Source organism: Gavia stellata, chromosome 1 (genome assembly GCF_030936135.1).
Source record: "Gavia stellata isolate bGavSte3 chromosome 1, bGavSte3.hap2, whole genome shotgun sequence".
Taxonomy (NCBI): Eukaryota; Metazoa; Chordata; class Aves; order Gaviiformes; family Gaviidae; genus Gavia; species Gavia stellata.
In genome coordinates this window covers 30,756,563-30,771,125 of record NC_082594.1, presented here as the reverse complement: position 1 = coordinate 30,771,125, position 14,563 = coordinate 30,756,563, and the positions used below count along the sequence as shown (strand labels likewise).

The following is a 14,563-nucleotide window of genomic DNA, read 5'->3' as shown; positions in this document are numbered from 1 at the left end:
TTGCATAGGAATATAATTTGTTAGTATGTGTAAAGTTGAGGCTTAGACTGATGATATTGTTCTACTTGTTCTGGTACAGCTGGCTTCAGCCAAAAACAAAGAGACAAAGGGACACTGATAGAAGGTGATACTGCTGTTCTACCTGTTCATGCTTTCAAAGTGCATATAGCTTACTCCAAGAATCACAAGCAAATCACAATACATGAAGGAAAAATTCTGGGACAGCACCACGATGGCCTGAATGCAACTACTTAATCACAACTGAAAGAACTAAAACCAATGACACTGTGCACACTGATCCTCTGTTTCTTTTGGACACGCAGAAAGATTTGACATCCATACCAGACTAAACCACGTTTAGTCAAAATTAACCCTTCCTGCCAGGTTTATTCCTTTAGTTACAAGCATCATGGATTATTACCCAGCCTTTCCCCACCCCCCACAGCGTATGTTCTAGGCAGCCTCTTCTTCCCCACGCCCAATTTTGAGATTTACCTAATTACCAAGTACTCCCGTAAAGCTCTAAATTGTCCTTCTAAGAAAAACAGTGATGTTTTTTCAGTCATATAGACTACAAAGTTAGAACAACTTCACCCCTGGCTTTGTTATAATAGCTCCATATTAAATTATGCTGACCCAGTTAGAAATGCAGGCAGGGGGCATGGATTCCACAGTATAAGCAACAGATCTACTAAAGCAGACAAATACACTTACAATGTGCTTGTACCCTGACTTGAGACTCCAAGAGAGTTTTAGTTCATTTGATTACTATTTGACTTGAAAGGTATTTGCTCCTCTTTTAGGGAAACATTCTATTATTTTGCAGAAAGTATTAGATCTTGGTTCAGATTCTTTGTGCGCTGCAGAACCTTAATAGTATAAAATTCCCTTTTGGCTTGTAACATTTAATGCAGTACTAGGTACATTAGGAGCAGAGTGCAGTATTTACACTACTGTGTTTTATGCCATAATCTGTCTGGGACTCATGTTCCTCAGGGTTAGTAAAGGCCACTGAAGGAAAACTAGTTCTTTTGCAGTTGGGGCTGACACACTATGGCTTGGGGGTTTTTTTATCCCCAGTTTGGGGCCCCTAAAATGAATACCAGCTGCTTTTTGTTAGCCAGTCTGTGGCAAGATAATTCAAGTATCTGAACCTGGCTAGTCTCAGCAAACTGGATGCATCAGATATCCACTATGACTCTTTTACTTAGTGATGGGTAATGACTCACTGAAGTCAAACATGCACGCCAATATGGAAAGCCACAAGCCTTCAATTATTGTTGCTCATGGTGCTGACTCACCTGAAAGCCCTATGGAAGCAGACAAAGCTGCCCATCCACATTATCCACTTCTACTGCCCCAGAAGATCTTGGCAGAAAAGCAATTGCTAAGTTTATTTCTTACCAGCTCTTTTGTAAGCTTATTCTTCGAGGTTCTGATATCCTCTCTGCATTTGTTTAACCTGCATACTGAGCTACTACCAGCAAAGAAGTGAGATGTGAGCACTCATGTTTTAATTTCCATATACCAATTAGCCAGTTTACAAGTACAGACATATCAAACAATCCTCAGGAGACTGGACCTGAAGCAATTTAGTTGGCTGCATTCAACACAAATCACACCAATATTGAAGGACACAAAGCAGTCCAGAATACAATCAATGTGTTATCTGCTGTTTTAATACAGAATAGAAGAGCTGGAATTTTCTGTTCAACATCACAGTATCACAGAATCACTAAGGTTGGAAAAGACCTGTAAGATCATCAAGTCCAACCAAAAAAACCCAAACCAAACAAACAAAAAAAACCCCACACACCAAAAAACACCACACCACACACCACCATGCCCATCAAGCCACGTCCCACAATGCCACGTCCACCCACTCCTTGAATACCTCCAGGGAGGGTGACTCCACCACCTCCCTGGGCAGTCTATTCCATTGTGTTACCACTCTCTCAGTAAAGAAATTTTTCCTAATACCCAGCCTGAATCTCCCCTGGCGCAACTTGAGGCTATTTCCTCTTGTCCTGTCACTCATCACTTGGGAGAAGAGACCAACACCCACCTCTCTGCAACCTCCTTTCAGGTAGTTGTAGAGCGCGATGAGGTCTCTCCTCAGCCTCCTCTTCTCCAGACTGAACAACCCCAACTCCCTCAGCAGCTCCTCATAAGACTTGTGCTCCAGACCACTCACCAGCTTCACTGCCCTTCTCTGGACGCGCTCCAGCACCTCAATGTCCTTCTTGTAGTGAGGGGCCCAAAACGGAACACAGTATTCGAGGTGCGGCCTCACCAACGCCAAAACTCAACTAGAGGCAAGAAGACAGAATCTAACAGATTTCCAGTTACTGCTGTTGTGTGAATCAAGGACATTATACCTAGTCAAAAGTTTTACAGCATTTCCATTCAGATGTAGGTCTTAACCCTGTTAATCACACCTTTACTGACACCAGTAAAAGATCACAACACAGCCATATGGGTTCCACCTGAAGTCAAACTAAAGTTTCCAGGTAATCCCAGAGCACCCCAAGCTAACCCACTGTGCAACAGTTGGTCTGCACAGACCAACAGGCAGGCAGCAGGGATCACCAACTAACCTGAAGTATTCATTTTGTCCTGTGGTCCTAACAGGACAAGGAACCTGTCCACATAGTGCTCCAAAGAGCGGTGGCAATGCAGCCACTGCTATCTCCACTTTGACAAGGGCCCACCTTGAAGAACTTAACTGTGGACTTTGGTCATTTATGCTACAGCCCAAAAGAAACTACTGGTCTCAAGGATACCTGTATCAAGTCTTTCTTCTTTTCCCTTACTTTTTGGAAACAGAAGGGCATACTGAATTTTACAATGATGCCAGCTCTGCCTATACTGTGATATGCTAAATAAGCACCAAGAACAGTGAATAAATAACCAAGATAGCCTAATTACAAGTGATTCCTATTCACACTGTTTAAAAAAGTTAGATGATTAAGGCTTCTTGACACACTCTAAATACGTACAAGGATTTTAAATTTGGTACAATTTTATGTTACAGGAACCTGCTTTTGCCAGTACACAAATTTCTATTCAGATCTGTGAACACTAAAAAGATATTTGTTATTTTTCTGTATTGCACAAACAGTGTAGCAGATGCTTTAGAATCTCCTAGAAACAAAAGTTTATCCTGTCCTTGAGGGAGAACAAGCAAAGCACCTACATGACCCCTTGGTGTCTCCCAAGACATGACACCACCTCTGTCTCCCCCTAGAATTTCTAAGTAAGCATCCCTCCCATTCCCTTAGTGAAGAGGGAAAATACACTGAACTGTCTATTCAAACAGAGCAGTTGATTGCCATTCCAAAAGAGCAGGAGTCCCTTTCCTCTTATGTAGTCTAGAAGACCCCAATTCAGAGGTATAGGTTCAGTTTTTTCTAACACGTTACCAGAAACCAAATGCACCACTTTTAATGCCATACTTCACAGCCAAAATACCGTCTTCACTTGTGTACAGGACATGAAAACAGAAAACAGCAGAGCAAAATTAAAATGACTGTTCATGGTAACTAGGTGCAAACATCAGTCTAAAATTTTGATCTTTAGATCAGCATAAAGACTTAAATTCTTTTAAATGTTAAAAAATTTTATAAAATTGTAGATAACCACTTCCAAGAATCTAATTATAAAATGAAGTGTTTGGTCAGAAAGGCCTCACAGACTTCTGGGGCAAATGCCACAGAAGACCAGACATTCTTAAGCTTGCCAAATATTTATACTAGTTTCCCCTAGGAAGAAAAAAAAAAAGGAAAAAAGAAAACCTACTAGGCTAAATACTAGCCAGATACCTTCTTGTGCAATCTATGTTTGAACAAAGACACTCCCTTTCCAGATACTTAAAGTCTTCAACTGTGATATCAACGTACCTCAGACAACCATTCTATGATGTATTTATAAGCACCTCCCTATGAAGTGAGGAAAAAAAGTCCTATTAATCCATCTATGAAATGGGAAACAATAATTGCAATTTGCATACATTCACAGGGTGCCATGAAAAAAACACAAATCAGGTCCCTAGAGAGCTAGTCTATATTCAGCCACAGCAAGCTTTTTTGGTATAATATTACATGGCTCAAACGAAATGGGAATTTTTTTTTCCTGTATTTTGAAAGATACAATCAAAAGGCAAAAAAGATTAAACATGTGCTAGCTGCCTAATTAAATCTATGAAGAGATCATTCTGCTCAAGATGCAAGAGAAAACAACAAATCCAGCTGACAACCCAGGAAGAAGATGGAGCATTAGGAATTAGAAAATACACTCCAGCAACATCTCACAATCTTTTATGAACCCTGTCAGCAACCCTTCTGACTTAATCATTTCAGTATTATGAATTCTAGATGCTTCTACCTCACTTTTTAACACTACATAAGCCCTGATTCCAATGTTTCTGCTGTTTCAACATTTTGGGTATCATACTTCTCTCCTTGAGGATACCTTCAGTTTTTCAAAATTCTAATCTATATGTCCTTCTATAAAAGGGTATCGGCTAGCCCTAAGAAGTCGATTGGATCACAAGAAGCAGTCTGGTTTTGATGGACAAGAACCAATACAAAACTCCTTTGAACCTCACAGTTATAGGGTCCATCAAAACACAGGTTACACTGAGCACAGAGGTATAGTGGGCCATACCCCTATTGGCAATGGGCATGGGAAGAGAGTACTGCCACATTCCGACTGCCGCTGGCAGCTCATGATGCTCAAAGGCGCCGCCACATTGATTGCCTGTGTCGGAGCTCCTTAAACGTCTATCCTTGTCTGGAAGGTTGCTATTCAGTGCTGTTTGTTCAGTGTGACAAACACTACCCATTACCAGCCTAGTCCTTCTTGCACGCCTGACTAACAGTGGTTAATAGGATCCTGCTGACTCCTAGCAGGGCTCTCTCGTTTCAGGATTCTCTCTTGATGTGGAAAGCCTTCTATATCTGGCTGCAAGTCAGATTTTTGGTGCAGAGAAATGACTACCACTGACTTTGCATCTAACATTTGTGTGCATGAAAAGAAGCAAGAGACCCTGATGCCAAAAAGCTGCATGCAAAGACAGTATCTGATGGTTAGGGTGACCTTACCTAGGTTAGCTTACCTAGGAGAGCTGCAATGTGTCTCTGCATAATTCCATCAACCTTCTGATTTACACTGTATTTGACTAAGAAAAAGCAAGGACTAGGACATTCTGAGAACCGCAAATCTGAAATCTCACACTGCACCTGGCTAGGAATCCCTTAATGCATCTCTGAAAACCTGGCCACAAGTCACCCTAGAACCATGTCTGACCACCTTCTCCTCATGCAAATGAGCTTTGACTATGTTCCACACCAGCAAGTTTGGAATGGGGCTTGAGCACTCATTAAAATACACCTCCATCAAGGCTAACAAGTCAAACTATAAGGAAGCCATTTCTCCAAGTTGATTTTGCAAATCACCTATTCCACCACTACCTCCAAAGTCCACCTGTTACCGAATCTGGCAATAACCAAGGTTAAAAATGCACAAGAAGAGATCCTCAGCTGGTCAGACACGACAGAATATGGGAGAAACGATTCAGTAATAGGTGATTGAACAGGGAAGATATTAATTTTGTCTCCTGTTCTGCAGCCATTTGTACAGTATATATTCCTATTTTGTACTTGCTTTATTTATCAAACACACACAAAATCAAGTTTAAAACTGACTGTAACATTTGCTTAACCTGAGAAAGGAGACAAGTGTCAGCTGATCCAGAAGAAATTATATGGAGCTTTCCCAGCAGATTTAATGGTGTCAATCTGACTGTGAAGGGATAAGAATCCAGCAGTTAAATATGACTAGACAAGGTATACCTTCTCCCCTTCACACTGACCTCTTTGAGCCAGCACTGGTCTTCTCCAGACATGAAAGGTTGGCTCAGGAAGCTAAGGGAGCAGAAAATTAAAAGACACGTGAAGAGCTTAGCAACTAGTTCACTCTAAGGCACAGCCACTTCTGATGCAGGACTAACTTTTTGGAAGAAACTAGCTCTCTTTTGGCTACCCATGTCAAATTTTGTGAAATGGAATGCAAAGCCCACAGTTCTGCTATTACAGAGTTAATCAGGAATACCAATTCAGTATCAGAGTTTCACAGTGCTGGGTGTTTTGGAAAAAACTGATAGACCCTATTCTTGGAAAATATATAGGTTCTACATTTCTTTTTCATTTAAAGTCCGTTCACGTGGCAATCTTTACTACTTGATGACGTGCCCCATCAGCTTCAACCAGTTTGTTGCCTTTTCTGGCCTGATCTTATAAATTAGATGCCTCATTCCACTTCCAACCCCACAATAAAGACAAATCTGATCACTCACTTGTAGCCGGTACATCCTCCTAATCGCTGTCTTTTCAGATAACACAGTTTTAGAGGACAAAACGTCCTACTTGGATTTGTGCTGGAACTGCACAAATATTATGAAAGCCTCAAAGAACTTATGTAAAAATAGTTAAAGAGCTCTTAAAACTAGTATGACAGTTACGCTGCTACCAACTTTGACAGTTTACAAGTTAAAAATCAATCCTTTAATAGAAGCAGCTTTAGAGATACCAGAGCAACTGCTGTGGTGTTAGAAATACACAAGAAGGAAGAAAAACAAATTCTATAATTACAGGAAAATTAGCTAAGGCTTGGTATATCACAACAACAAACAGCAATAACTGGGCCTCAGTATAGCAAGCACAGATCCCAATCAGCTTATGAAGATTATGTTTATCACGAGATGCCATCTCCAAATTGTTTTCTCCACAGGTATTTCTGAAATAAACAAGGACTTCCTAAGGTATCTGTGTCTTTAAACATTTTAAAATGCAATGCATTCAATTGATTTTGAACCTCCTAAGGAACATACAAGACAGTGTACGTAAGTGGACTTATTAGGTGTTTGTTTTCTGCCAAGAGTCACTAATGTTTCACAGCATTGTACTATTTACTTGCAGACTAACTAGAGTTTGGAGAATTCTGTAGCAATAGCAACCGAGGAGGCTTCCCACATCTACCTCTTACTTCCTACCCATGTAATCCTTTCCAAGGTACGAACATGTACACCTGGTGTTCTCCCAAGAGTATACTGGCCTGGAAAGGTAATAAAGCAGCTGCAGGAGTTAGAGCTTAGAAACTCTGCGTGAGAGTACTGGATCTTACATTAAATCCAGTTCCCAACAGGAAGCTACCTGACACCTGTGTTTTCACTTAAACTGCTGAGATTCACTGAGTCAGTGAGGCTATTAAGACAGCAGGTCCACAGTACCCTAAACAAACCTAAATCAGCTGTTACAGCCCTATTCCCTCCCATCTCTTCTTTTGCCAGTATCAGTTCCTGTGCCAGCAAAGTGAAAGACAGAAAGCTGATCAATCTGTAGGAGCGAGCTCCTGAAAGAAACTGGATTGTTGCAAAGTAGCTGGGAGTAACAGGTTTTCTGGGATTGCTACAAGCCTTATTTGTTTCATGTAGTGTTTGAGGGGAGTACAGGGAGACAGCAAAAACACTCGTCAGTGTACAGAACAGCATCAAGAAATGAGCTGGTAGCAGCATGTCTGCTCATTCGTTAACACTGCGCAGCTATGGTACCTCCACTGCAATAAGCCTTTGACACTTGACAGGAACATGGCTTTAAGTCAAGCTATACCTTCCTCAGATGCCCAGAGACTGTACAGATTTGGCCTCCCCAGAATGATATTCCTCTGCTTGCAAAAAAAATCATGGCAGCACGACAGAAAAATGTGAATAAATTCAAGCATCCTCAAGAACTAGATCCACACTGTCAGCAAAGCAGCAACGGTAAATACACAGAAGCTGCCAGAGCTGATGATGGAGATCTGGGCTAAGACCAGTTTCTTCCTCTGCCTCGTGTGGGGTCGGGATGCTGAAGATACAGAATAAAAATGGATCCTTCGAAGTCCCTGGACTCAAAGGTGATACAATTGCCCCGAAAAAACTGTAACTGGCGAAAAGACATCAGTGGCCAGGACCTCTGAAGCTTAAAATCAAATAGAGCAGGAGTAGGTGAAAGATGACAGAGTGGCTATGTCTCCTTTTGGTAAATAACCTTCAACAAATTTCAGGAGATTAATCCTATGGCCTAAGCAACAGAAGTTCAAGGACTTGTGTTCTTCTGACTTATGATTAGGGGTACGACAAGTATACAAAAAAAATATTTGAATCCCAGTCATTAAAGTGTTTTTACGGAAAGTTATTTAGGTTATAATGCACTAATTCCTCACTAGGGTTTGTTTGGGTATTTTTAAATGAGTGCACATGGAGGCTTTACTTTTGATCCAGTATGCATTTTGCTAATTACATGACCACATAGTCTCACTGCATCACACACAAAAATAATAGTAAGTCATGCAGACAGCCCTACAAATTTTAACATCTCTATTCATCAAGAATTCTTCCTCAGTTTTAGTCAGGCATGCTGACTAATCCCGACAAAAAGAGATTGGCCGAATTGTTTGATCTGTCACCTTAAACATCAGAACAGTGAGCCAAAATATGGGTGCCTGCTATTGTAATAAAGAATAAGTAACAATTCTAGTCCAAGAAGCTGGAGGAGTAAAAAAAGTCTAAGGAGGATGTTACTAGGCAAAGAATGAAGCTGAAGAACTGCGAACAGAAAAATCAGAAGGTTCAAATTAGGTTTTCTAAAAGCTAGGCTAGTTTAGATATCAATATAAACAAATAAATGCAGCAGTTACAAGGGGTATTACAAATTAAGTGATTGCAACTGTTTAATCTTGTCCTGTAAAGCCTCAATTGTATTGGAATAATCAGTGCCGTACATTTAGAAGAAACCCACTGAGACTTAAGACTACATGCCTATGTTCAACACAGGAAAGCTTTCTCTTCATATATGGGACAATTTAAAAAGCCCTTTTATATTCTCCAAAGATGTGAAATTGAGAAGGTTGTGAGGAGAAACTGTTCTGGCAGTTGTTCGTCCAGATGAAGCCACTAGTGTCTTGGCTCCTTATCGCTCAGCTCTGCATGTTCAGGTTAGCGCTGTCTGCTGCAAATCACATGTCAATACCTATAAAAATAGAAGAGTCTCACTAATAAAAGCAAGAACACAAACTCATATTAAGTGAGTAACACTTCGTTTCAGGCATTTGATTTTCCTATTATCCCTTTCAGGGCTAAATACTTTTTGGAAGTATTAATACCTCAAAATCAGAATTCCAGTTCTAGATACACAACTCTACCTCCTTAACAGAAGAAGCAAACAAAAAGGTAAGAAACTTCCACCCAAACCTGAAGTTAGGAAAAGTAGAGTAAACCTGTGCAGGTCAAGGATTCAGAAGCTTTGACTTCTGCTCAACAGTTCCGTTGCTTTGCTCTTAGAAAAGGAGCATAGTGAGAAGTTGCATGGGGTACTGAGGTCTGCCTTAACATAAAACAAAAGTACTTACTCATCTTTTGTTTCCCTTAAAGTTGCATTAACAAAAAGCAAAGACAATTATATGGCCTAGCAAACCCAGTAATAAAATGTAAGTTAACTACAAATTAAAGGAGTAAGTATTTTGGTCTGCCAGAAGAGTCTGTACCCAGAGGGGACCAACAATAACTCATCAGTATTTATTAGAAGCCAAAGGAAGATTACTAAAGAATGTATTCAAGCCTGATGAGTTCAAAGGCAGTGACTGTCTCCAGGCAGAAGGTGACTCAAATGCCACTGTTTTCAAACTGAACTTGAGAGCGTACAGCTTTGAATATTTCAGGTTTTCCAAAGGATATAATCTAGATATCAGACCACGATTTATTACTCAACCATCCTAACCACTTATTTTCTCTTTGGTGGAACTTGACAAAATGTGTAGATGCAGATCAATGACAACAATAGCACTGATGCCTCCTGGTTTCCAAAGTTAAGTACAGAAAATTGGAGGCAGGATCTCTACCTAAAACTCCTTATTGTAGCACAGGGACCAAAACAAGTGTATTTAACTGCTGACAGTTGAGAAGTATGTATAATATTTGATTTAGAAAAGAAACATTTTGCAGAGAACTGATAACTTTCACTAAATACAGACAAACTGTCCAATCAGCAGCTCAGTTTGTGTAGCAGCATCTCAAGAGAAGCAAAGTAATGGCAATTACATATCACTTTTGTACTCCTTCATTCTCCACTACAAACTTAACTTACATTGTTTTACTTCTGGAGACTTAAGTTAGATAAAGTTTACTTGAAAGAGCATTTCTAACATGAAGTTTTAAATAAGTACCATGATCAGAAAAGAGTCAAAAAGGAGACATAGTAGAAAATTTCAGACATTTCATACAAATGAAGTTGTTTTGAAAAACGCTGACACATTTCTAATTTTTACAGTCCTTTAAATGAATCTAAATTTCATTTTAGCATGTCTCCATGGGTATAGAACTATCACATACTTTGTGTTTCATCTGTTTGTTGCTCCCAAAAGAAAGATGCTTCATAGATTTTAATTCTTTTCAAAAGCTTTAACCACATTAACATTGTTGGAGCTATAGACCAAACAGTCTTAGGCTCAGCCACAAAAGGAAGTCCGCCAGCACACTGGAAAATAACCCTAGAGGATATACCTCTCCATAACAGCAAATACCCTATTCCAAAATAATTACTCCCCTTCAGGAAGAAATGAGAGCTAAGCTACCTTAGCTTGTCTGGTATAAATAATTTCAGTAAAGCTTAGGCAGTCAGTTCCCATCTTCTCCCCCATAGAGGCAGATATTTAATTCCCCTAGTCTCGGGCATGCTATAATATAAGCAAGTATGGATGACAGATCAGTTCACACTAGGCACGAACATACCTAACCTTTCCCTGTTTAGAGCTCTGATGGATTCAGGCCAGTGACTGAGAAAGCAGCAACAAAGCCAGTAACCAATACGGGGAGATGAGAAAAGGGCAAAATGAATGAGGACCAGCAGGAAGAGTCTCACTGGATAAGAAGGGGAAAAAGAAACCACCACACCTCCTCCTTACCCTGAAAAGCAACTGCTAAACAGAAGGATGGGCAATTTTTAGTTACTTTCTAACATTTACTAATGTTAGCCAGAAGTGCTGAAGTTAGCATACTCTTTACATACAATGTTTTCCGTAAGAAATATTCACTATCACCAAGTTAAACAAAAATTAAGAAAAAGATTAGTTTACACCGTGAATGTCATCTTAAAGACACTGCTGCTGCTAAGCCTGACCTGCATGAAATTGTCTCCACCCAAACAATAGCAGCAGAGGTATGAATGCTCCCAAAATAAAAAACGTGCTTTCAAAGGACTAAAATTCCAGCCCTACTGATTACAAAAGTGAAATTAAGTGATCATATCGACAGAAGCATGGAAAACGCCCTCAGGTGAAGTCAAAGTAATCTGACACACATTTACCTTTTCATCCTAGTGAATCCTAATCCGATTTCAATCTTAGTCTGATTTCAGAACAACTCCCTCCCCCTTCCTTTCCTATTACAGAAACTTAAACACAAGATTTGGGATAGCCTCCCTTTTCAGTTACGACTAGAATGGAAAATGTCCCCAGTAATGACACACAGCTTCAAAAGACCTTCGGAATACCTCCAGGGAATAAGCTTCTAATCACCCAGCGTCTCTCAAATTCGGGGGAGGAAACTACTACCCCGTTAGCCTTAGTAAGCACCACGCTCCTTCTCGATTTAGATGGAGACGCCCAGCGGACGATTACTTATGTGCCTACCAGCATTTAAAAAAAAAGAAGAGGAGGAAAAGGTTGATTTAAGGCAGCGCAGGGAGCAAAATCGGCCCGCACAGTACACTGTAGAAAGGCTGATCAGAGCGTGGGAGCGGCCCGTACCACCAGCGCAGGCCTCCGTGCGCGGCAGCGGCGTAGCGGGGCGCGGGGGGACGGGCAGGGCAGCCCCTCGCCCCGGCGGAAGGGCTACTACCTCCCGGAGGGGCCGGCACAAAAGGCAGCCGGCACCATTGTCCACCCCACCCCAGCCCCGATCCCGCCGAGCACGGGGGAGGGGGCGCGGGGAGGGGGCAGGACGGGAGGCAGCTGCGGTGGGGGAAAGGAGCGCTCGGGAGGAGGGGACGCGGGGCGGGCGGGGGGTGCATCCCGCCGCCTGCCGGCCCTGCCCGGGCACAGCCGCCGGCGCGGGGCCCAGCGGGCCCTCCCGCGCCCCGGCAAGCCGGCGGAGGGGGCGCGGCGGGGCCCGCACGCCGCCCGCCGGGGGCCGCGCTCGGCCCGGCCGCGCCAACCCTTCCCCCCGCCGCCGCCGCCGCCTCCTCCGCCCCCCGCCGGCCGCGCCCGCATGACGGAGGAGAAAAAAAACCCCCCGCGGGCGTTTTCCCCCGCCGCCGCCCGCCCGCCCCGGGCGGCCGCTCCCCGCCTCCTTCCCGCCGCCCGCCGGCGGCGCCGCGAGCGCGGCCAGGCCCCGGCCCCTCCTCTCGCGCCCGCCGGAGGCGGAGGCCGGGCCCGGCCGCGGCGCCGCCGGCCCCGCACCTACCTCCACGTCGCGGCCCTTGTTCTTGAAGCTCTTGATGCGGTGGTTCTCCAGGCCGGCGGCGGCGGCGGCGGCGGCGTTCTCGGCCATGGCAGCAGCAGCGGCGGCTCCCGGCGGCGGCGGCTCCCAGCTCCTGCGAGGCGGCTCCGGCAGCGGCTCCCGGCGGCTCGCGCGAGGGGAGGGCGGGGGGGGGCGGAGAGGGGGGCGGGGGGAAGCGGGACGCTCCGTGACGAGCACGGGGGAGAGGGGGGGGCGAGCGCGCGCCGTTGCTGAGTGACTGGGAGCGCGGCCGCGAGCGCACGTGACGCGGCGGGCGGGCTCCACCAATGGTGGCGCGGCCCTCCCGCCTCGCTCCGTCTCGCCTCGCCCGCCCCGCGTCCCGACCGGAGGGAAGCCTTGCGGGGCCGACGGCTGGGGACTGCGCTCCCCGCCCTGCACCGCGGCCGCCCCCGCGCTGCATTCTGGGGGCTGTAGTCCCGGCGGGCGGCGGCCTCGCACGTGGAGCGGGCGGGAGCGCGCCCTACCGGGCGGGCGGGGACGCCGCCGGCCCCACGCGGAGCTGCGCGGGTGCGGTTGTGGGGGTCGCAGCTCAGTGCTGAACGTTCTGGGGCTCCGGCAAAAGCCGCGGGCGGCGGGGAGGGCCTGGTAGTGGTGCGCGTATGCTCCTCGGTGGCCTCGTGCTTCTGAGGGGGCCCGGGGCCCTACCTGCCCCGTCGGGGTCAGCCCTGTCAGGGGAGCTGCGGTGGGCTCAGGGCTGTCACGGCCTCCGGGAAGCCCCACGCCCTTGTTAGCTGCGGTTTTGTCCGCCGAATGCACCGTTGCGGTGACCTCACCGGTGTGGCTCACCCACAAAGCTGGCCTTGGGTGGCTGTGCCAGCCAAGGGTGTGTCGGGGGTCTGCGCCGCACCTCCCTCTGCGCCCAGCGACTGCGCTAACGTCACCGCGTGTCGCCTGGGAAATGCTGCACAGCAAGGATCTAGCAAATCCAGATGTTTTGGGAAGCCCTGAGTCTCCTTCAGCTCCCAGGCTACCTGGAAAGCAAATCCAGCGCTTCGCCAACGCACCCTTCGTAGCACGCGTCCACGCGGCGGCTGCGTGCGTCCAAGGGTGTTGTATCTACCGTAATGCAGAGCACAAATGGTCTCCGCCGAGCCGACAAATTGTCCCCAAACTGTCAAAATCACTGCAACCCCCCCAAGTCATTAGTGCAGCTGGGGGGGGAGTTGTATACATTGCAAACAGAGCCAGGACCTCCAGGTCGATGGGCACAGCAGCTTGGGTCAAATACAGCGCCTCGATGTCACACCCACTGTTTCCAGGCTAGAAAAGAGGATGTGAGGGGGTGATGTCAGGTAATTGTAGACAATGGCAAGCAGTGATCTAGCACCGTCCATAAAGTACGATGTTATTTATTTGGAAGAAAAGCGTCCAAGAAAACCAAAATCAAATATAACAAGAACATGTAACGTTCATATCTAGCTCATCTTGTATCACATCAGCTTCTGCAACCGACCCTTATAGCTATATATAAGCTTCTCACAGACTTCCTTCTCTTTCAGAGTCTCTCCCTCTAATTGACAGCTCGGCTTTTTAATTGCTTTTCCCCAACCCTTCTTTATATCATTCAAATGACTGTAACTTGTAACTCACAGTTCTGGCAAAATAAAGCTTGCAGCCTGATGGAGATGAATAAAAATCTGGAAGACTAATGCTCTTCTTCACTGTCGTTCAGCTGCATGCCAAATGTTCTGATCTGAGGGACCAAAGTAGCATTTCCATGCCTCTCCTATCCAAGTAGTTTCAGCTCCCTATGCGCATTCCTCCATGCTTTTTCCAACAGCTTTGTCTGGGTGTGCTGCACCATTATTGCTAGCAATGGAAGAGAAGGAGCCAGAGGCAGGCAAAGCCCAAATGGCATGACCAATGTGACGGTGTTTGTCAAGATCACTAACGTCAGAGATGGCTTCTAGGCTCTGACACTTGCTCTTTTGAAGGGGAATTGGATCCAGCTGTCCAGCTGTCTTCAAGAAAGCTGCTAAAGCAGATTCAGAAGCTGAGAACTTTGTTTTA

General features: G+C 45.1%; 1 protein-coding gene across 2 annotated transcripts in view; it reads right to left on the bottom strand.

Annotated features, from left to right (window-relative positions):
- KPNA3 (karyopherin subunit alpha 3) overlaps nt 1-12,583 on the bottom strand; it is a 53,698-nt gene extending 41,115 nt beyond the window's left edge. For both annotated transcript variants that reach the window (XR_009484250.1, XM_059823208.1), the window contains exon 1: nt 12,497-12,583. Coding sequence is in view for 1 of the 2 variants with exons in the window: in XM_059823208.1 (XP_059679191.1) it covers nt 12,497-12,583 (87 nt within the window). In the remaining variant the exon portion in view is untranslated. The remainder of the gene's footprint in view (nt 1-12,496) is intronic.
- Between the last annotated feature and the right edge of the window lie 1,980 nt (nt 12,584-14,563).